This window comes from Podarcis bocagei (assembly GCF_964188305.1).
Source record: "Podarcis bocagei genome assembly, chromosome: 14".
Taxonomy (NCBI): Eukaryota; Metazoa; Chordata; class Lepidosauria; order Squamata; family Lacertidae; genus Podarcis; species Podarcis bocagei.
The window spans coordinates 51,439,906-51,460,804 of NC_138139.1; the positions used below are offsets into that span (position 1 = coordinate 51,439,906).

At 47.7% G+C, this 20,899-nt stretch overlaps 1 protein-coding gene across 1 annotated transcript in view; it reads right to left on the minus strand.

Moving 5' to 3' along the window:
• Positions 1 to 20,899, minus strand: part of INTS1 (integrator complex subunit 1) — a 95,417-nt gene that overhangs the window by 25,975 nt on the left and 48,543 nt on the right. Inside the window, exons 26-36 of the mRNA XM_081169349.1 lie at positions 19,446 to 19,607; positions 18,676 to 18,822; positions 14,369 to 14,467; positions 13,392 to 13,516; positions 10,980 to 11,234; positions 8,162 to 8,321; positions 6,808 to 6,948; positions 3,442 to 3,622; positions 3,201 to 3,324; positions 1,758 to 1,888; positions 11 to 98 (exon numbers count right to left, since the gene is read on the minus strand). Of these exons, the coding sequence (XP_081025475.1) occupies positions 11 to 98; positions 1,758 to 1,888; positions 3,201 to 3,324; positions 3,442 to 3,622; positions 6,808 to 6,948; positions 8,162 to 8,321; positions 10,980 to 11,234; positions 13,392 to 13,516; positions 14,369 to 14,467; positions 18,676 to 18,822; positions 19,446 to 19,607 (1,613 nt within the window). The remainder of the gene's footprint in view (positions 1 to 10; positions 99 to 1,757; positions 1,889 to 3,200; positions 3,325 to 3,441; positions 3,623 to 6,807; positions 6,949 to 8,161; positions 8,322 to 10,979; positions 11,235 to 13,391; positions 13,517 to 14,368; positions 14,468 to 18,675; positions 18,823 to 19,445; positions 19,608 to 20,899) is intronic.

A 20,899-nucleotide genomic window follows, 5' to 3' on the forward strand; every position in this document is an offset into this window, starting at 1 on the left:
AGCTCATTACCTGAGGTATCCTCTGATCCCGTCCTTGCCAAATGCGAGGGATGTGAATGCAGGCCCAGAGGAAATCCAAGGATGCCGTTGGGTCAAATCTAAGCGGAGACATAAACGCAGGTGTGATAAATCAAAAGGAGGGGGAAATGGCACACAGCCAACTTGGGAAAAAACAGGGAGCAGAACCTGGGATCCACTCCCATCACTCTGCTGTGTCTGTCTCCATCTGACAACCATCAGCTGCTCTCCCCAACACCTGATGCATAGTCTTTCACACACCCACCCTGGCAGATTAAAACAGGGGTGGTGGGGGGGGGGGAAGGTTCTTCTATCTGAAATCTGTTTCCTCCCAACTGCCTGCCCCTCCTCTCTCCCCAGGGCATAAGGAATCACAGCTGCAAGGCGGCTGCAGGAACCACCAGCCCATTTCAATGCCCAGGTGGGAAAGAGGTTGTGTGCATGGCATGAAACAAGACCTGCAGGTCACATGGCTTTGGTGAAGTTAACTCTTTATTCAAAGAAACAAGACAACCCCAGGAGGGCTAGACCTAGTGAGCACCTCAACTATTCCTGGTAGAACTTGCTCCTTAGAGGCAGCTGCAAGGACCTCTTCCCCAGGGTCCTTCCCAAGCAATATGAGACTCCTTCATTTTGTCTGCCTTTGCTCCACCCTCTTCATACCTCTGCGGGTTCTGGGAGACCAGGGGAAGGGAAGCTTCTGCCTCTGATTCTGGACTGCTCTCTGACACAGCCTCTTTCTGCTCACTGAGCCCTGTCACCTCTTCAGCTTCTGAGACCTCCTCCTCCTCCCAGTCTGCTCCCTCTTTTTCAGTGTCCCATCAACACTCCCCTGGCTTTGAGCCTTCTTCCCCTGTGGGTTCCCCAGTTGGTGCCTTCCACCATTCCTCTGCATCTAGCCAGTCCATGATGGCTGGGAACGAGCCCTCTCTCAGCAAAAGCAGGACAAGAATCTAGCTAGAGCAAAAATCTCCTACACCACACTGACTCCTGCTTTTGCGAGGGGGGGGGATATCCACCTCCTCACTGTGTCCCCATCACAGCAGCAGAGTCCCCTGCAAGCATCTCTGGCATTGCACATGAGGCCATGCGAGTCAGTGGTTCTTTGCACACCTGACAAACACTTTTATCTATACGGTGGTACCTCTGGTTGCGAACGGGGTCCGTTCCGGAGGCCCATTCGTAACATGAAAAGAGCGCAACCTGAAGTGCCGTATCTATGCAGGTGTGTGGTGCGTTCTGGCGCTTGTGCGCATGCGCAAAGCGTGATTTAGCGCTTCTGCGGATGCGCAAGTGGCGAAACTTGGAAGTAACCCTTTCCGGTACTTCCGGGTCACCACAGTATGTAACCTGAAAGAACGTAATCTAAAGCAAACGTAACATTAGGTATGACTGTACAGTGGTACCTCGGGTTACATACGCTTCAGGTTACAGACTCTGCTAACCCAGAAATAGTGCTTCAGGTTAAGACCTTTGCTTCAGGATGAGAACAGAAATCGTCCTCTGGCGGCGCGGCAGCAGCGGGAGGCCCCATTAGCTAAAGTGGTGCTTCAGGTTAAGAACAGTTTCAGGTTAAGTACGGACCTCCGGAACGAATTAAGTACTTAACCCGAGGTACCACCGTATTGTCACTTTATGCTTCGATGCTGTACGTCGCCATACCGTTTTATGATGCAGCGATACAGATACACTTTTTACGAATTAGCGAAGCCACCCGAAGAGGCTCTGGGTTGACCCACCTGTGCTCTCGGCTTTTGCCAAGCAGGATCTTGATGCAGCGGTGCAGCGTGGTCCAGCTGGACTGGTGAGTCAGGAGAGCCAAAAGGTATGGGCGGAAAGAGGGTGGCTCTGATTCGGAAGAGCCATTATCCTGAAAGAGAAAGGGGAAAGGTAACTATGGAGGGATATGGGACTGAAGCTGGGATCTTTTGCTTGCAAGTCAGCTGCTTGGCTACTGAGCTACAAGGGAGTACTTGGGGCAAAGAGACGAAGACAAGGCAAAGCCACAGAGGGCGATGAAGGCAAAGGCAAGAAGCTTGCACAGCTGTCAGGCTTCGGGGAATCGGATCCCTTCCCCGGTGGCAGTAAAGAAGCAGATCAAACGAAAGGAGCATTCTTACCAGTTAGTTTCTTTAATAATCACAGCGAGAGACAAAGGAATGCATATCTCTCTAGAAATGGTGCTGCTCCCAGTAAAGGTTTACCCCCTCCGTCCCCATAAATCTACATCATTCCTACGTCAGGGAATCTGAGCTCTGCGCTTTCTGTTCTATCACTCTCAGAGCCCGCCTAGTCTTAGGCGAAGGGGGGGTCAGGAATGCTTCCCAAAGGAACTGAATCTGCCGTCTGTCTCTCTCCTGGTGTTTCCTCTTCTAGCTGTTCCTCACCCGGTATTTCCCAGTGTGGCGTTTGCCCGCCTAGGTGTGTGACATCATTCTGGGTTCATAGGTAAAGGGTTAGCTAACTGTAAAATGACTAACCAATGGGAACCCAAGGAGAGGAGTTAATTGTGTATAAGGTTTAAGCACAGAGGGGTTTTTTAGAGTTAGAGTTAGGGTGGTTGAGAAGACAGTATGGAGTTAGAAGACACAGAGAGGATAAGTCTGTGGGTTGGGCTAGTCTGATGTGAGAGAATGAGAGAATTTATTAAGAGGAGTCAGTCAAACAGTTGAGATAATCAGTCAGAAAGTATTAGGAAGGTATAGGCCGGTAAAGAAACTAAAGTTAAGATACTGGCAGGAATATTATCTGAGAAACCATAAACTTGTTAATGTTTATAAAATAAACTTGTTTATTTGGTTCACTTTTAACAACTGTCTGGACTCAGTGTTTTACCTGAGAGTAACTGGTTGGTGGCAGCGGGGAAGTGAGCACAGTGGTGGCACAGGGATCAGTAGAGCATTAAATGTCCGGGGACCCTGTGTGATTGCCACACCCAGCTTTTCCCGTCTGGATCATGCCCCTCTGCAAACCGCTTTTCTAAATCTATACTGCCCTCCTGCCCTTGGGAAGCTTCAGGAGAAGGGGCAGCGGCCCCCACCATTCCTCCTCAGTCCAGCCCCTGAAAGCAGCTCTGGACACGGGAAGGAAGCCCCCACTAGGATCTCTTCAGCAATTTCAGCTCTTGGAAGCTGGAGATGCCACCTGATGTCACAGGTACACCAGGCTTGATGGCTCCTCACCTTATTCCAGGAGAAGAGCAGCCTTTGCTGGAGATCTGGGCAGTTGCTGATCACTTCGGGGTCCAGTATCTCCAGCCAGTCGATGAACAGGCCAGAGGAAGGCCCCAGCTGGCAGGTTTCGGCACTGGTGGGAGAAAAGGAGGAAGGAGACATTGAAAAATACCGACAGGAAAGGCAGGCGGCTGAGCCTGTCAAGGACTTAAAGAGGGCAGAGGGCAAACCTGCCCAGCCAGCAGCCCACCTGCAGCTCTCGGTTTCTTTCTTCACAGGGGTCTCTTCTTTGTCCTGGAGCAGCAGCGAGCTCACCACAGAAATGGGCCCCGTGGCAGGGAAGCCGGATGGCATCTCCATGGTAACCGAGAAGAGGGAAGCCAGCAGTTCCTCCAGGTACGGCGAGTGCGTTTCTGTCAGGCCTCGAAGGACTGGCAAAATGGAGGGAAAGGACAGAAGCCAGTTAAGAAACTGAGCGGAAGCCAAGAAAAATAAACAATTTATTTATGGTTGCTACAACAGCGGCAAGAGTCTTGGTAGCACAAGGATGGAAGAAGGAGGAAATCCCAATGAAAAAACAGTGGCAAGAAAAATGGATGAGTTATGCAGAACTGGCTAAATTGACATACAAACTGCGGGACAAGGACAACTGTGACTTTAAGGAAGAATGGGAACTTTTTACAAAATGAACTGGACTCCTTGGCAGGTTTTGAATAAACATACACAAATTTATTGGCTGATAACATGATAAGATAGATAGACAATGCAAGGATATGTATAATTTTATAACATGCAGAGAATAATATGTGCAGAGAAATCAGAGAGGAGCTGGTGGGTGGGGGAGGGAGGGAGGGAGGGGTGGAAGGGGGAGCAGGAAAAAGGGGGGGGGGAAATAATGTATGTGATTATATGATTTGATAATTTGTTATGTTGAAATTGCTTAATAAAAATATTTTTTTTAAAAAAAGAAACTGAGCGGAAGCATGGGCAGAGAAAAAGGTGGTCGTGTCTCCCAGGACTTGGATTAAAACCTTTGCACTAAATGCCCTTCAGAGCAGAGGCTGGGAACCCTGAGGACCTCTCCAGACTCTGCCGGACTACAGCTCCCATCATCCCTTGCTGACTGGGGGCTGATGGGAGTCGGAGTCCAGCAGCATCTAGAGCAGCGGTTCTCAACCTGTGGGTCCCCAGATGTTGTTGGACTACAACTCCCATCATCCCTGAGCTCTGGCCTTGCTAGCCAGGGGTGGTGGGAGTTGTAGTTCAACAACATCTGGGGACCCACAGGTTGAGAAATGCTGATCTAGAGCGTGACCTGTCCCTGAAGCTGTGCCATGGATGGAGGCAAACGAAAACAGAAAAACAAGGAATAGGAACCGCAGGAGGTGCACAGGAGAATCTTAGCTAGAACTAGCTAGGGAAGGCAGGAAATGGACTGAGCAAGGACAGGAAGTAGCTGCACACTCCTTGACTCTCGGCACCTCATGCACTGGGTGCCAAGCAATGGCGGCCTTTGGGCTCTCCGATTTCAGCGGCGCTCTGTGCGACACTAAAATCCCCGCTGCCTCTCGCGCTCCGTTCTACAGCATTGCTGTGGCATTCCTGCAGCTGGTTCTGAATGTGATGTATTTTAACTATCATTTTCAACAAGTTTTTTTTTTTAAAAAAAGTATTTTCAATACAATTGCACCTCACACTTAACTTGTGTGATTTCAACCTTGCAAGGCTGGCTGGTTGAAATCGTACAAATTAAATGCAGGCAAGGTTTTCCCGGTGCAAAAGAGAGCTTTTAAGCGCTTGAATTTGCTTTCTGGGCAAGGCCCTCCAGGGTCACCTGTTCTGCAAGCCTGGAGACAGTCGTGCGAGATCTTGCGAGAGATCTCACAGAAGCTCAAGACGGCCCTGTGAGATCTCATGAGAACACCCCAGAGCTGTAAGGATGCCCATGCAGTGGCGGTCCCAAGAGGGCAGCTCAAGTATGCACAGTTTCGTCCTGGAACGATACCGTATTTTTCGCTCTATAGGACGTACCCGACCATAGGACGCACCTTGTTTTAGAGGGGAAGAACAAGAAAAAAAAAATCTCCCCCTCTCTGCTCAGCGCCCCTTCAGCGAAGTGGCAGGAAAAACGGAGCCCCTTCCATTTCTCCTCCCGCTTCGCTGAAGGGATGCTGCGCAGTTCTCCCTCTCTGCTGAAGCCAGGAGTCTTGCTCTCCTGGCTTCAGCAAAAGGAACCCAAAGCTTTCGGAGTGCAGCACGAGTTCTCGCTGTGCTCTGAAGGCTTCAGGGATAGCTGCCTGAAGCCTCTGGAGTGCAGCGGGAGCTTTTGCTGAAGCCGGGAGAGCACCCGAAGCCTTCGGAGCGCAGCGGGAGCTCCCGCTGCACTCCAGAGGCTTCAGGCGGCTATCCCTGAAGCCTGGATAGTGAGAGGGGTGGGTGCGCACCAACCCCTCCCGCTCTCCAGGCTTCAGCGAAAGCAACGCAAAGTCTCCGGAGTGCGGGGGGAGCGCTCCCTCTGCGCTTCGGAGGCTTCACGTTGCTATCGCTGAAGCCAAGGAGCCTGCATTCGCTCCATAGGAAGCACACACAGTTCCCCTTAATTTTTGGAGGGGAAAAGGTGCGTCCTATAGAGCGAAAAATACGGTAATTCATATGTGGTGGGGTTGCGAGGAAATAAAGAAGTTTTGGGGAATAATACACAAGGAACTTAAGAAAATGCTAAAAAAAACCTTGATAAAAAATCCCGAAGCTTATCTGTTAGGATTGGTGGGCAAAGACATACCACATATGAAAAAAACAATCTTTTTATATGCAACAACAGCTGCTAGGGTAGTGATTGCTACTAAATGGAAATCTCAGGACACACCAAGAAAGGAAGAGTGGATTTGTAAATTAAGTGAGTATATAGAATTGGCAAAACTAATTTCAATTATAAGATATCAATCAAATCAAAAGTTAAGAATGGAGTGGAAGAATTTTGAAGATTATATGTCAAAATATTGTTCTAAAAATGACATGTTAATAGGCTTAGAATAAAAAATGTAAGCAATAACAAAACCAATAAAGAAAGAAGGAAAAATCAGAATTTGACCAAAAAAAATTATTATAGCATGCAAGGGGGAAAAGGTAGAAAGAAATACAAAGAAGTCGAATTGCTGTGGAGGGAAGTAGGGTGGTGGGTTTCATAATTAAGTGTATAATTATGCAGTTGTTGTAATTTAAATACTATATTTTATGTGAGGGAATCATGGGGAATTTTGGTTATTATGTATATATGTTAAGTTTCAATAAAGATCTTTGAAAATTTAAAAAAGAAGTATGCACAGTTTTGCATATAGGGCAAACCCTCACATCCGAACCTGTGCGTAAGATACTAATAGTATTCTAATAGTGCATTTTGTAGTGCCGTTTCTAAATGCTGGAAGCTGCCTTGAATCCCAACCGAGAAGAGAGGCAGGACATAATTGCACCAAACGACGCATAATTGCTGGAGGAAAGAGTCAGCCCTCGTCTGGCCCCTAACTCCCATTTCCCAGCTGCCCGTGGAGAAGAAGAGGAGCAGGAGAGCAGTTGGCGCTGCTTCATCCGTGATCGGAGGAAGGGAGACAGGTCTTACCTTTGCTGACCAGCTCAGGCTCCACGTTATACTTCTCCCCAGACTTCAAGGTGGTGATGATGGCGCAGACCGTCGGGCCGATGACGTCGGTGTCCCGGCGGAAAGCCAGAGCCTCGGCGAGGTGCAGGAATCCACCGCGGACTGCCAGGGAGAAGAGAGGAAATAAAGGATGGCTCAGGAGCCAGGCTTAGTGGTTGCGCAGGCACTTTGACTACAGACAGGCCCGAGTTCGATTCCTACCACCTTCTGTTACAAGGTCACAGCTGGTGGGAAAGGCCTGTGCCTGATAAACTTGGAGAGCTGGCGCAAGTGGGAGGAACCAGTTCTGAGTTATGTGTGGGGCCTCCCATGCCCATGAAATGCAAGGTGTGGTTAGCGCAGGATGCTGCAGAACGATTGCTAGCAGCAGTGAGACCAGGTTGGATAAAAATCAATGATTTAAAAAAACAAATAAAATTTTAAAAATCAGATTTTTAAAATTTAAACTGGATTTTTTAAAAATTTAAATCAGATTTTTTTAAAAAATTAAATTGGATTTTTAAAATAAAATACTTTTGGAGGAAAAATATTTCTAAAGATAGTTTGCTATTTAAGTTACATTATAGTCCAGAGGCTATAAGGATTTGTTTCAAGTTTTTCATGTGTGCTAAAACTCAGTCTAAGGTTTTTGTTTTAAAAAAATGTTTAACCACTCTGTTAACAAACATGGATACATATGCTAGGATGTTATTGTTTTTGTTAAATAAATCGTTTAAATTGTTATTGAGGAAATGATCATTTTTCTCCTTCCAATAAAGTACCGCGGAAAAGTTGTCCAAATATAAACAGTAATCCTATTAAACCACACCATGATTTCATAATTATCTGTCAATGCATTTCTAATAGTATAATCAAATCAGTAATTTTTGATATAACTGTAAAAATTACTCTGAAATTTTATTATTCAAAACAGGAAACCTTCAGCTGGGTGTAAATATTAAGATTATAGCAGCAAGAATGAGTCTTTCTGTAAAAAAGAGAGATTTAATTCAAGTCTCACTAACTAGTGATTTAAATCAAGTTGTACTGGCTAGTGATTTAAATCAAGTCTTACTGGCTAGCGATTTAAATTGTGATTTAAATCGATTTGATGTAAATCAAATCCACCCTGTTGTGGAGTATGATAATGTATTTTCCTTGCCAGAATGAAGCTAGTAGTCTGTTTGTATAGATGCCCTTTCTGCCTCAAATCAAATCCACCCTGAGTGAGACCCTGTCAGTTTTACAGGGTGGCATAAGCCCCAAGGAAGGTCTCTGCCCCATGCAGCCTGCAGTGGCAAGTCCTCCCCCAGGCGTCCCAAACCGCCCCTCTTACCGTCATTGATCCGGTGTCTGGAGGAATACTGGACAGCGAAGGATTTCAGCTGGGTCCGCAGAGGCCCTTCCTCCACAGCTGGATTCTCCAGCCACTGCAACATCTGCATGAGGACTTTGAAAAACAGCGAGGAGAAGGTGGTGTCCTGGGGGACGGAACGCTGGAGAAGGGAACAGGTGGGGTTACAGGCAGAACACAAAGCGAAGGGGCAAGGCAAGAGAACGGCAGACCAGAGGAGCTTACATTTCCTCCTTCTAAGTCACCAGGGTGGTCTTGAAGCCAGGGCTACCAGAAGGCTAACTGGAGCCTTCACCTTTGGCACCACCAATGCTTAGTAGGGTGGCATGCGAGAAATTAATAGATTAATTAATATGAAATAACAACCACCTGGTTGTTTGTATGTGCCAGACTCCAGTTACCCACACAGATCATAGATTAATATAGTGGTGCCTCGCAAGACGAAAAGAATCCGTTCTGTGATTCTCTTCGTCTAGCGGTTTCTTCGTCTTGCAAAGCAAGCCCATTGACAGATTAGTGGATTAGCGGCTTATCAGATCAGCTGATAAGCGGCTCAGCGGCTTAGAAAAAGGGGGGGGGAAGGGGAAAAAACCTGCAGGAACTCGCAAGACATTGTCGTCTTGCAAAGCAAGCCCATAGGAGATTCGTTTTGCGAAGCACCTCCAAAATGGAAAACTCTTTCGTCTAGCGAGTTTTCCGTCTTGCGAGGCATTCGTCTTGCGGGGCACCACTGTAGCTAGGGCTGGGCGATATATTGATATATCATCCAAAACCGGTCTGAAGTCCATAATGTGATATCGGTTTCATAATTTTTGACCAGGCAATGTATTGTGAATCATGTTGTATGTTAGGGCTGAGCAATGTCTGGCTTTCAACGTTGTGATACACCACCGGCTGAACATTGTGATATACGAATATATCATGATGTCTGAAACAAGGATGGAACTACCGTATTTTTCGCTTTATAAGACGCACCAGACCACAAGACGCACCTAGTTTTTGGAGGAGGAAAACAAGAAAAAAAATATTCTGAATCTCAGAAGCCAGAACAGCAAGAGGGATCGCTGCGCAGTGAAAGCAACAATCCCTCTTGCTGTTCTGGCTTCTGAGATAGCTGCGCAGCCTGCATTCGCTCCATAAGACGCACACACATTTCCCCTTACTTTTTAGGAGGGAAAAAGTGAGTCTTATAGAGCAAAAAATACGGTATGTAGAGGTGAACGGGGTCATGTCCTGACAACGGCTACTACGCAGGGGTCTAAAATGGAGACTTTTAAAACTTACCTTTAACATATTATTACAACTGTTATTTTATAGCAGAGTAATGGGGACGGAAGGAATAATGAAAGAAGCAACGACTGGCTTCACGATTTTTAACAGCACACAAACGCATATCGTGATTCGCGATATATCACCATGTTGAATATTATGAAACCATTTCCATGATGAAACCGATTTTTGACAGTGCATTGAGACATTGCCCCAGCCCTAATGTGTGTGTGTGTGTGTACTATGTAAAAATCGTGATGCAGGAAAAACTGTAAAGCCAGCCAATGCTGCTATATAGAGCCATCCTTATTTCTGACATCATGTTATTTCGGTATATTGTGATATTTAGCTGGCGATATATCGCGACGCTGAAAGCCATATATTATTCCCCAGCCCTAATTGCAGAATTCAGACCACGGGGGGTCATCTGCCCCAATCTTGCAAGGCAGGAATCTTTTGCCCAACGTGGGACTCGAACACAGAACCCTGAGATTAAGAGCCTCATGCTCTGCCAACTGAGCTACCCTCAATAAACACATGAGACGTAATTGGCTCTGTTCTTAGATAAATAAGGTATGCTATTCATTGCATCAAATTTCAGCAGAAGTAACTCATAAAGTTCAACAAACGAACAAAGAAGATCACAGTGGATCAGATCATTCTCTAATCAGTTCATGCATAAGGTCCATCCGTGTAATGGTGTCTATTCCACCTGTCTGTTCATAAAATCCAAACAATCCACATGAAAGGTTGCTACGCTTCCACAAAATCCTTTCACAGAGTCTAGACAAGGATTTCCGGAATACTGGCCTTGTTTCGTCGTCCTGGGCTTCATCAGTAGTTAAAGCACTAAGTAATGCAAATAAATACAATTAACATGATCTCACACATTTTACAGCAAAAATAATATTGTTGCTATTGTTAAGTCGTGTCCGACTCTTCGTGACTCCATGGACCAGAGCACGCCAGGAACCCATCTTCCACTGCCTCCAGCAGTTTGGTCAAACTCGTGCTGGTAGCTTCGAGAACACTGTCCAACCATCTCGTCCTCTGTCGTCTCCTTCTCCTTGTGCCCTCCATCTTTCCCAACATCAGGGTCTTTTCCAGGGAGTCTTCTCTTCTCATGAGGTGGCCAAAGTCTTGGAGCCTCAGCTTCAGGATCTGTCCTTCCAGGGAGCACTCAGGGCTGATTTCCTTCAAAATGGATAGGTTTGATCTTCTTGCAGTCCATGGCACTCTCAAGAGTCTCCTCCAGCACCATAATTCAAAAGCATCAACTCTTCGGCAATCAGCCTTCTTTATGGTCCAGCTCTCACTTCCAAATAATATCAAACAATAAATAACTGTACATACCATATGTATTTTGTGGAATAGCATACCTTATTTATCTAAGAACACAGACGGTTATGTCTCGTGTGTTTATTGAGGATGCTTTACGTGACCACAGGTTTGTTAGTTGTTGTTCTGTAACTGAGCTACCCTGGCAGCCTCGGATGACAACCTGGGCCCCTCCACCCACAGACGTCCTCACCTGACACTGGAACAGCAGGCGCATAAGCGGACAAGACGCAACGTGGTTCCGGTGCATCGCCATCACCAGCGCCCCGCCATGGGGAGAGTTCAACAGGGCCGCCACCGCCTGCAGGAGTTTCACCGCGGTCCCCGGCGTGGCGTCGTTCCCCTGGCGGAGCCGGGCCAGTTCCTGCCCCAGCGCCTGCTGCAGAGCCAAGGAAAGGGGGCGCGGGTTCGAGTTCTGCCAGCGGGGATCTGGAGTCAACGGAAAGAGCTGCCCAAGGCGCGAAAAAGGAGGCGTCAGGAAAGCGAGGGAGCTGCATTTGCTTACAGACTAGGAAAAACACGGGTTTCCAGGTTTCTACATTTTTGCTTCCTTTTCTCCCAGCCGCAATACAGTGGTGCCTCGCAAGACGAAATTAATCCGTTCCGCGAGTCTCTTCGTCTTGCGGTTTTTTCGTCTTGCGAAGCACGGCTATTAGCGGCTTAGCGGCTATTAGCGGCTTAGCAGCTATTAATGGCTTAGCGGCTTAGCGGCTATTAACGGCTTAGCGGCTTTAAGAAAAAGGAAACAAACTCGCAAGACGTTTCGTCTTGCGAAGCAAGCCCATAGGGAAATTCGTCTTGCGAATCGACTCAAAAAACAGAAAACTCTTTCGTCTAGCGAGTTTTTCATCTTGTGAGGCATTCGTCTTGCGGGGCACCAGTGTACCTGGGTTTCTGCAGATCTTGGTGCAGTGGGAAAGGTCAAAGAGGGGGAGAAAAGGAAGCATGGACTTTCGGGGCAAGGGACCCACTGGGAAGGGGCTGGTGGTGAGAAGGAAATGGGGAGGGCCCCAAAGGTTTTATCAAACCCAAAGCCCCATCTGCCCATGGCATTTGCTGCCCCAAAGTCTGCCCTCCATAAAGGTAAAGATAAAGGTAAAGGGACCCCTGACCATTAAGTCCAGTTGTGACCAACTCTGGGGTTGCAGCGCTCATCTCGCTTTACTGGCCGAGGGAGCCAGCGTACAGCTTCCAGGTCATGTGGCCAGCATGACTAAGCCGCTTCTGGCGAACCAGAGCAGCGCACAGAAACGACGTTTACCTTCCCACCTATTTATCCACTTGCACTTTGACGTGCTTTCGAACTGCTAGGTGGGCAGGAGCAGGGACCGAGCAACGGGAGCTCACCCCATCGCAGGGATTCGAACCGCCAACCTTCTGATCGGCAAGTCCAAGGCTCTGTGGTTTAACCCACAGAGCCACCCACATCCCTCTGCCCTCCATACCCATCTGCAATTAAGCAGGCAATGACAATACACAGGGCCTTCTCAGTAGTGGCCTTGCATTTGTAGAACTCCCCTTCCATGGAAGCCTGCCTGGCACCATCTTTGTTCTCCGTTTTGTGCCAGATAAAAATGTTCCATTTTTTTTTAAAAAATCTGCCTGGGCCGTTGCGAAGGTCTGGTCCCCACCCCGTTTTTTTAATACCAGATTTTCAGCAGTTGCCATTTGTTACTGCGGTCTTACAGAATCTATCACCTGTTGTCTTTCACTGCCTTATGGCATCTGTCGCTCTGAGAGGCAAGGCTGAAGAACAGCTAATAAAGGTTTCAACGAAGGAACAAAAATGGAGTGATGGGGAATCATGGGATGTATGTATGTGTGTGTGTGTGAGAACCGGCATGGTGACAGGAATATGTTTGCTCAGAAACTGGGTTTAGATATTTGTGGCCTCTTTCAGAGTATGGGAAGCCTTAGACCTGTCTCTTAAATGCACACATGCATTTTAAGGTTTTAACATTTTGTGCTGTTTTGGAAGTCATTGCGGCTCACTTTTTGTGAAAGAAAAGGGACTAATAACTGCAATAAATAAGCAAAACAATAATTCTGTGGCGGAGACTGTCTGCAGTTTCGCCAGAGAGACATGGACAGAGTGGAAGAACATGCAAAGAAACAAAGTGGGGTTGGGGGTGTTAGAATTCCTGCTCCATGATTGCAGTCATGGGATTGTTGTCTATCACATGACGGTATATATTTTGACTCCACAGAGTGGGAAGTGACGGAGACAGGATGTTTGTGTTGCTGTGTTCTGTGAAGTGGGACTACTGTCCTTTGTTCTTTTGCTCTTTGCTGTCTGATGCTAGAGAGAGAGGGAGCCATGTTGCAGTGCTCCATGTGTGTTTATATGTAAATAGAGTAATTAGCCAAAATGCTGAGTTGCTGAGGTCTGTTACGCATGATGCACAAACTCTGCGGATCCCTAAGTGTGCCGATGTCTGTAGGCATCGGTCGCTGTGATGTTCAGGCAGAAGAAAGCTCCCGAACGAAAGACCAGGAGGGAGAGAACATGCCAGTCGGGCATGTGTCTCTGCCAGGGTCCTACTTGAGTGTAGGACAAGCTCCTGACAGGGGTTTTTTGGGGGGGGGTAAGGATCAGGGTCCCTACCTGAAGGAGGATGCCTGCCAAGTCATCGTCTGGACCGAGAACTCGGATCTGGGCCAAAGCACGGATCCTGCCCTGCCCTTGTGGAGTCTCGAGGCTGCTTTTGGGTCGTGGAGAATCATCGCTGTCTGAAGAGAAAATAATGGGGAAATCTTGAGAGTGGGGCTTTTTCAAGAACCTGTCAGGGACCGTGCGGATGAGGGCGGCACTGAGTAGGAATGGTGGGAGCACCCCCCCCTCCCCCTGATCAGGATCCTGAATCTTCCCAGGAGCTGTGGGACAGTATAGATTTGGAACAATGGTTTGCAGAGGGACATAGTTCAGAAAAAAGTTGGGAAGAACCAGGGGGTGAACAGTTAGGCGAAGGAGAACTGGGAGAGGGAGAGAGTTAACAGACTCAGTGTTGCTGGAAAGCCTACATCTGATCAAGGTCAAGGAGGGCAGATAAGATGGCAGCACAGAAAGCACACCGGTTGCGAGATCAGGTTGCAATAATAGCAACAATAATAAATTTTTATTTATACCCCGCCCTTCCTGGTTGTAGTTGCCTTCTGTAATCATAGACCACACCCTCCTGGAGTGTTTTGTTACCGATTCAGTTAAGTTCCATATTTCTTTATTGGCAATTGCAAAAACCGGCTGTTTTAAAACAATTTTTTGTTTCATTTCTGTAAGCCACCTGCTGCTACTAAAATTCAATTTTTAAAAATGTGGGGAGAGAGAGGAAATAAACTGCTGGAATTTCACCACACAGAGAAGACATTTTTGCTGTCCCACGCCGTCGCTGCCAAACCACATTTGGTCTCTTTTTTTGTATTGCTTCTTGAGTCTAACAGCTTTATCACTGTGACTTTAAAGTTGCATTTTGGGATTTCTGTTTATTCTGTTTTGAGCACCTTATGCAAACAGCTTTGAGGTTACTTTGTGACAGAAAGTGGCATGTAAGAGCATGCATAACAAATGAATGAATGAATGAATACCTCGGCGAGATGGGATAGAAGCGGTGAGCAGTGAGTGGAATGTCTGTCCGCCAGTTGCTCCTCTCTCATGCTGGACCTCCACCAGGTGAGCCATGTAATCTGAAAGAGAACAAATCGCCAAAAAGGGAAAAAACAGGGACAGTGGATAGTGTTGTTATACAGTTTGACCTCCCTGCCAATTTAGACACAGTGACTGAACTGGAGGCCCCTCGACTGACTTCAGGTCCAGTGTTGGACCATTTCGATCGGATACTCCCTACTGATGTGGATAGATTCCTCCAAGTTGGTAGGCCCACCACCTGCCTCCTTGATCCGTGCCCGTCTTGGCTGATTAGGGAGTGTCCAGATGTTGCGCGGACCCCCCTGGTTGAAATTATCAATTTGTCCCTTGACACGGGGACATTCCCAGGGGAACTGAAGGAAGCAGTGGTGCGTCCACTCTTAAAGAAAACTTCATTAGATCCCTTAGACCTATCCAATTACCGCCCAGTTTCAAATCTTCCATACCTGGGTAAGGTAATTGAGAGAGCGGTTGCTGAACAGCTTGGTAGGTTTCTGGAGGAAACATCGGCATTAGATCCATTTCAGTCCGGTTTCCGTCCTGGTTTTGGGACGGAGACGGCTCTGGTTGCCCTAACAGATGATATTCGTAGACAACTGGATCGAGGCGGGTCAGGACTGCTGATCCTTTTAGATTTGTCAGCAGCCTTTGACATGGTCGATCATGATCTTCTGGACCATCGCCTTGCAGACGTGGGGATACAGGGCATAGCCCGTAACTGGTTGTGCTCTTTTATCTCTGGTCGGGGACAGAGGGTGGCACTAGGGAGGGAAATGTCGTCACGCCACTCCTTGGTGTGTGGAGTGCCGCAGGGCGCAATTCTCTCCCCAATGCTTTTTAACATCTTTATGCGCCCTCTTGCCCAGATTATCCGGAGCTTTGGGCTGGGCTGTCATCAATATGCTGATGACACTCAGCTCTATCTACTGATGGATGGCCACACCAACTCGGCCCCTTACACACTGACCAGATGCTTGGAAGCTGTGGCTGGATGGTTTCGTGGGAGCCGATTGAAACTAAATCCTTCGAAGACAGAGGTCCTATGGCTAGGTCGGGATAGCATGGGGATGAGGGACCAACTCCCTTCTCTTGCGGGGGCCCAATTAGTGCCATTGCCTTCCGTTAAGAGTTTGGGTGTAATCCTTGACGCCTCCCTTTCCATGGAGGCGCAAGTCACAGCAACAGCCAAGGCGACATTTTTCCACCTTCGCCGCATCAAGCAGTTGGTCCCTTACCTTTCCCGCCCCGACCTGGCCACAGTGATCCATGCGACAGTCATCTCCAGGCTTGACTACTGTAATTCGCTCTACGCGGGGCTGCCCTTGAAGCTGTCCCAGAAACTCCAGCGGGTACAGAATGCTGCAGCGAGGCTCCTCACGGGGTCTCTGCCATGGGAGCATATTCATCCAGTGCTTTTCAAGCTGCACTGGCTCCCGGTGGAGTACAGGGTCAGATTTAAGGTGCTGCTTTTGACCTTTAAAGCCCTTCACGGCCTAGGACCCTCGTACCTACGGGACCGCCTCGCCTGGTATGCCCCACGGAGAGCCTCAAGGTCCATAAATAACAACACCCTAGTGGTCCCAGGCCCTAAGGAAGTTAGGTTGGCTTCAACCAGAGCCAGGGCCTTTTCAGCACTGGCCCCAACTTGGTGGAACGCTCTGTCTCATGAGACCAGGGCCCTGCAGGATCTGATCTCTTTCCGCAGGGCCTGTAAGACAGAGTTGTTCCGCCTGGCCTTTGGATTGGAGCCAATTTGATTCCCTCCGCCCCCTTTTTCTTTTTTCTTTTCCTTCTCCTGCAATGAGGCTCCATTTTAATATTTTAATGTTCCATTATTTTAATGTTGTATTTTATTTTTGTTTTTAAGTTGTAATCACTCATCTTGTTTTTATTATTGCTTGTAAGCCGCTCTGAGCCCGGCCTTGGCTGGGGAGGGCGGGGTATAAATAAAAAATTATTATTATTATTATTATAGTTCAATCACTAGGGGGCACTAGTGTTAATTGTATATGGGTGGAGTTAGGGAATTTCTTGTGCGGACAGAATCAGCTGCTGGGAATCGCAAGTGGGGAGATGGCTGCTGAGCTCAGGTTCTGCTTGTAAGCTTTCCCATATACATCTGGCTGGCAGCGTTCAGCACCCTTAACAAACTACAGGTCCCAGAATTCCTTGGGGGAAGCCATGACTGTTCCAAGTGCGATCAGAGCACTTTAAATGTATGGTGTGGGTGTGGTCTGAATGGAACAGAAGGTGTCCCATGGAAAACTAAAACACAGGGAAAATGTCCTTCCCTGCTTAATGTTGCAAGGAAGAGCTGGTGGGTGTGATGCTTTTTAGATGCCGCTAACAAAGCAGGGAATGATGGTAGTTGTTGTTTTTTTAAATAATATTTATTAGAATTTCAAATAATACAAAAAGCAAGGGGAAAAAAGAAAAGAAAAAAAGAAAAAATTCAACCTTTACCCTCCAAATTTTCAATAACTTTTTTCCAGAACTTCCCCTCGCCTCCCCTTCTTGTATTCCATGCCCAAATATTTTTCAACAAGTTCTTATCCCTAAACTTTTACCTTACTTTGTTATTATATTTAATTCAGTTTACATAACAACTTTAACTTATGTAGATCAATCATTTATACTTAAGAAAAAACTTTTTCTAAGGTCGACCCAGTTCCCCTTCCACGAATTCCCCATTTTTATAATGGTAACAGCGCAAAAATAAAAAAGGATAAAAAAGTCAGACGCAGGGAATGATGGTAGTTGAAGCCAAAAACATCTGGAAGGCAGAAGGTTGGGAAGATTATGATACGCACAAACAAACCTGCCCGTATAATATGACCCACGCCCAGAAGGTTGATGCTGAACAGTAAGAACAATAATAAAATCAATATACAGTGGTACCTCGGGTTACATACGCTTCAGGTTCCATACGCTTCAGGTTACAGACTCCGCTAACCCAGAAATATTACCTCGGGTTAAAAACTTTGCTTCAGGATGAGAACAGAAATTGTGCTCCAGCGGCGCAGTGGCAGCAGGAGGCCCCATTAGCTAAAGTGGTGCTTCAGGTTAAGAACAATTTCAGGATAAGAACGGACCTCTGGAAAGAATTAAGTACTTAACCTGAGGCACCACTGTACAGTCATACCTCGGGTTACAGACACTTCGGGTTGTGCGATTCCGGGTTGTGCACCGCGTCAAACCCGGAAGTACCGGACCTGGTTACTTCCAGGTTTCGGTGCTTGCGCATGCGCAGAAGCAGCACCAAATCGCGACCTGCGTGTGTGCACATGCGGTGCTGCGAGTTGTGAACGTGCTTCCCGCATGGATCACATTTGCAACCCGAGCGTCCACTGTACAAAATAATAATAATAATAATAATAATAATAATAATAATAATAATAATAATAATAATTTATTATTTATACCCCGCCCATCTGGCTGGGTTTCCCCAGCCACTCTGGGCGGCTTCCAAAAGAATATTAAAATACAGTGATACATCAAACATTAAAAGCTTCCCTAAACAGGGCTGCCTTCAGATGTCTTCTAAAAGTCTGGTAGTTGTTCTCTTTGACATCTGGTGGGAGGGCGTTCCACAGGGAGGGCGCCACTACCGATAAGGCCCTCTGCCTGGTTCCCTGTAGCTTTGCTTCTCGCAATGAGGGAACCGCCAGAAGGCCCTCGGTGCTGGACCTCAGCGTCCGGGCTGAACGATGGGGGTAGAGACGCTCCTTCAGGTATACTGGGCCTTTGAGGCCATTTAGGGCTTTCAAGGTCAGCACCAACACTTTGAATTGTGCTCGGAAACATACTGGGAGCCAATGTAGGTCTTTCAAGACCGGTGTTATGTGGTCCCGGCGACCGCTCCCAGTCACCAGTCTGGCTGCTGCATTCTGGATTAGTTGTAGTTTCTGGGTCACCTTCAAAGGTAGCCCCACGTAGAGCGCATTACAGTAGTCCAAAAATTCTATATAAGAGTTTTCTTTCTTATCCACATTTTTTCTTCCCCTCACTTTTCCTCCTTTTTCCTGTATCACTTAATTTTTTAAAAAATAAAAAATTCCTTCCAGTAGCACCTTAAAGACCAACTAAGTTAGTTCTTGGTATGAGCTTTCGTGTGCATGCACACTTCTTCAGATTCACACCCTTAATTTTTTTTATCACTGATTCCACCCCCCAATATAAAAAGAAAAAAGATGGATCTTGAGGGGATCCTCCCCCCACCCACTGCCACAGCCCTGAGTTCCCTTACTTTTGTCCATGATATTCTGCTCCAGAGTCTGAGGGTCGTGGGAGACGGCTTGGTCCAGGTACTGCAGGAGCTTGCTCATGCTGGAGACGGGGATGCCAAAGGACTGGACAAACAGCAGCAGCTGCTGAGGCTCCAGGTCTTGCAGAGCTGGGACAAAACACCCCCCAAGTCAGAACCGGCTCGCTCCAACTTCCTTGCGAACCCACAAAAATCACATTACGCAGAGCCTTATGTGCATGGCCAATTGTGTCACAGAGAACACAACAGGTGTCTCTCTTTCTAAAATGAAGTGACCACAAATATTACAAAACTCTTGTCATCAAATAGCTTCTTTAAACACATAATTCCTTCTCGACTTCCCACCCTTCCTTTCCTGATGTTTTTTGGTTACTCCTTTTTAATAGCTGTTTTAGAACACATACACTTTTATCAAGCCCCGATATCGTTAAGTTTTTCAATAATTCATTGCTTATACAGTGGCGCCTCGGTTTTTGAACGCCTCCGTAGAAGAACGTTTCGGAACTGGAACGCCGCAAACCCGGAAGTAAATGCCTCCATTTTGAGTTTTCCATATTGAGAGGCTTCTGTTTTGAGGCTCCAGCTTCCAGTTTCCGAACGTTTCAGAACTCAGCCTTCCAGAACGGATTGCGTTTGAAAACCGAGGTACCACTGTATTTCAAGCCCTTCCTGTGACTTCATGTATGGAGGATAGCTTAACAGGTAGGCCACCAATGACGTCTCTTCCCATATCCCCAGGCAGGTCGGCCTACCTGCATCCACCAACCGAGGCACCTCTGAACGGATCATGCGCAGCTTCAGCCAGTCTGGGAGGAGAAGCGCCTCTTCCGATGTGTCCACCAGGAAAGCTGTGGGGAGGGGCTTCTTCTCGGGGAACCAGATGTCCAGCAGGGTGCAAAAGTCCCCACCCCCGGCTTTAAATAAATGTTCAGAGAGTCATCTTGCTTGCCTCGTACATATTTGCTACACCCCAAACCAGCCTTCGTCAACGTGGTGCCCTCCTGATGTTGTGGACCACAACTCCCCTCCCCCACTCCCGGGCTTGTTGGGGGCCTTGGGGAGGTAACAGAACAAAAGATGTTTTTTGGGGGGAGCAGCAAGCTGGTAAATGATTTTTTACCGCAACTTAAGAAACAGCTTAGAGAGGGTCACAGACGCCGCCCCACCAAAGCCCACTCCCTATTAACACCAGAGATATCGTATTTTTCGCTCTATAGGACGCACTTTTTCCCCTTCAAAAATGAAGGGGAAATGTGTGTGCGTCCTATGGAGCGAAGACGCCATAGCCCCGCGACCCTCTCCCAGCTGGAGAGGTGACGCGCGGCTATGGCAGGAACCTCTATAGCCCCGTGTCACCTCTCCAGCCGGGAGAGTCACGTGCGGGGCTAAAGCAGCCCCCCGCGACCCTCTCCTGGCTGGAGAGGTGACGCGCGGCTATGGCAGGAGCCTCTCCGCTGCGCCTTTCCGCTGCTCCCTGACCTGCTCTTTGGGACTGGTGGTGGGCTTCCCCCCCCCCCGCCAGCCCCAAAGAGCAGGTTGAAAGGAACCTGAAGCCTGGAGAGCGAGAAGAGTCAGTGCACACCGACCCCTCTCGCTCTCCAGCCTTCCAAGGTAGCCGCCTGAACGCACCTTAAATGGCACCTTGTTTTGGAGCGGGAAAACAAGAGGGGGAAAGTTCTCCCCCTCTCTGTGCAGCGCCTCCTGCCGCTTCACTGAAGGGGCGCTGGGCAGAGAGGGGGAGAATTTTTTTTTCTTGTTCTCCCCCCTCTAAAACAGAGTGCGTCCTATTGTCCGGTGCATCCTATGGTGCGAAAAATACGGTATGTCTGCATCAAAATCCTGCTCAACTTCACCCAAATGTCTCCTCCCCACAAAAAATATATATCTTGCCCTCTATATCCATTATGCAAATCAGACCAGTGGGCAGAATTGACTCAGCTTCTGCTAGTCATATTGAACAGGCGAGAAGCCACACAGGGCGCTCAGGTCCTATGCTGAAACAAGGACCACTTATAAACGCCATCTCCAACTCCTCGAAAGATTCCATCAACGGTGTCTCCGAAAAAGTTTACACATCACTGGGGAAGACAGGCGAACTCATGCCAGTGTACTGGAAGAAGCAAAGATGTCCAGTGTCGAAGCGATGATGCTTCAACATCTACTTCGTTGGACTGGTCATGTTGTGCGGATGCCTGATTATCGTCTT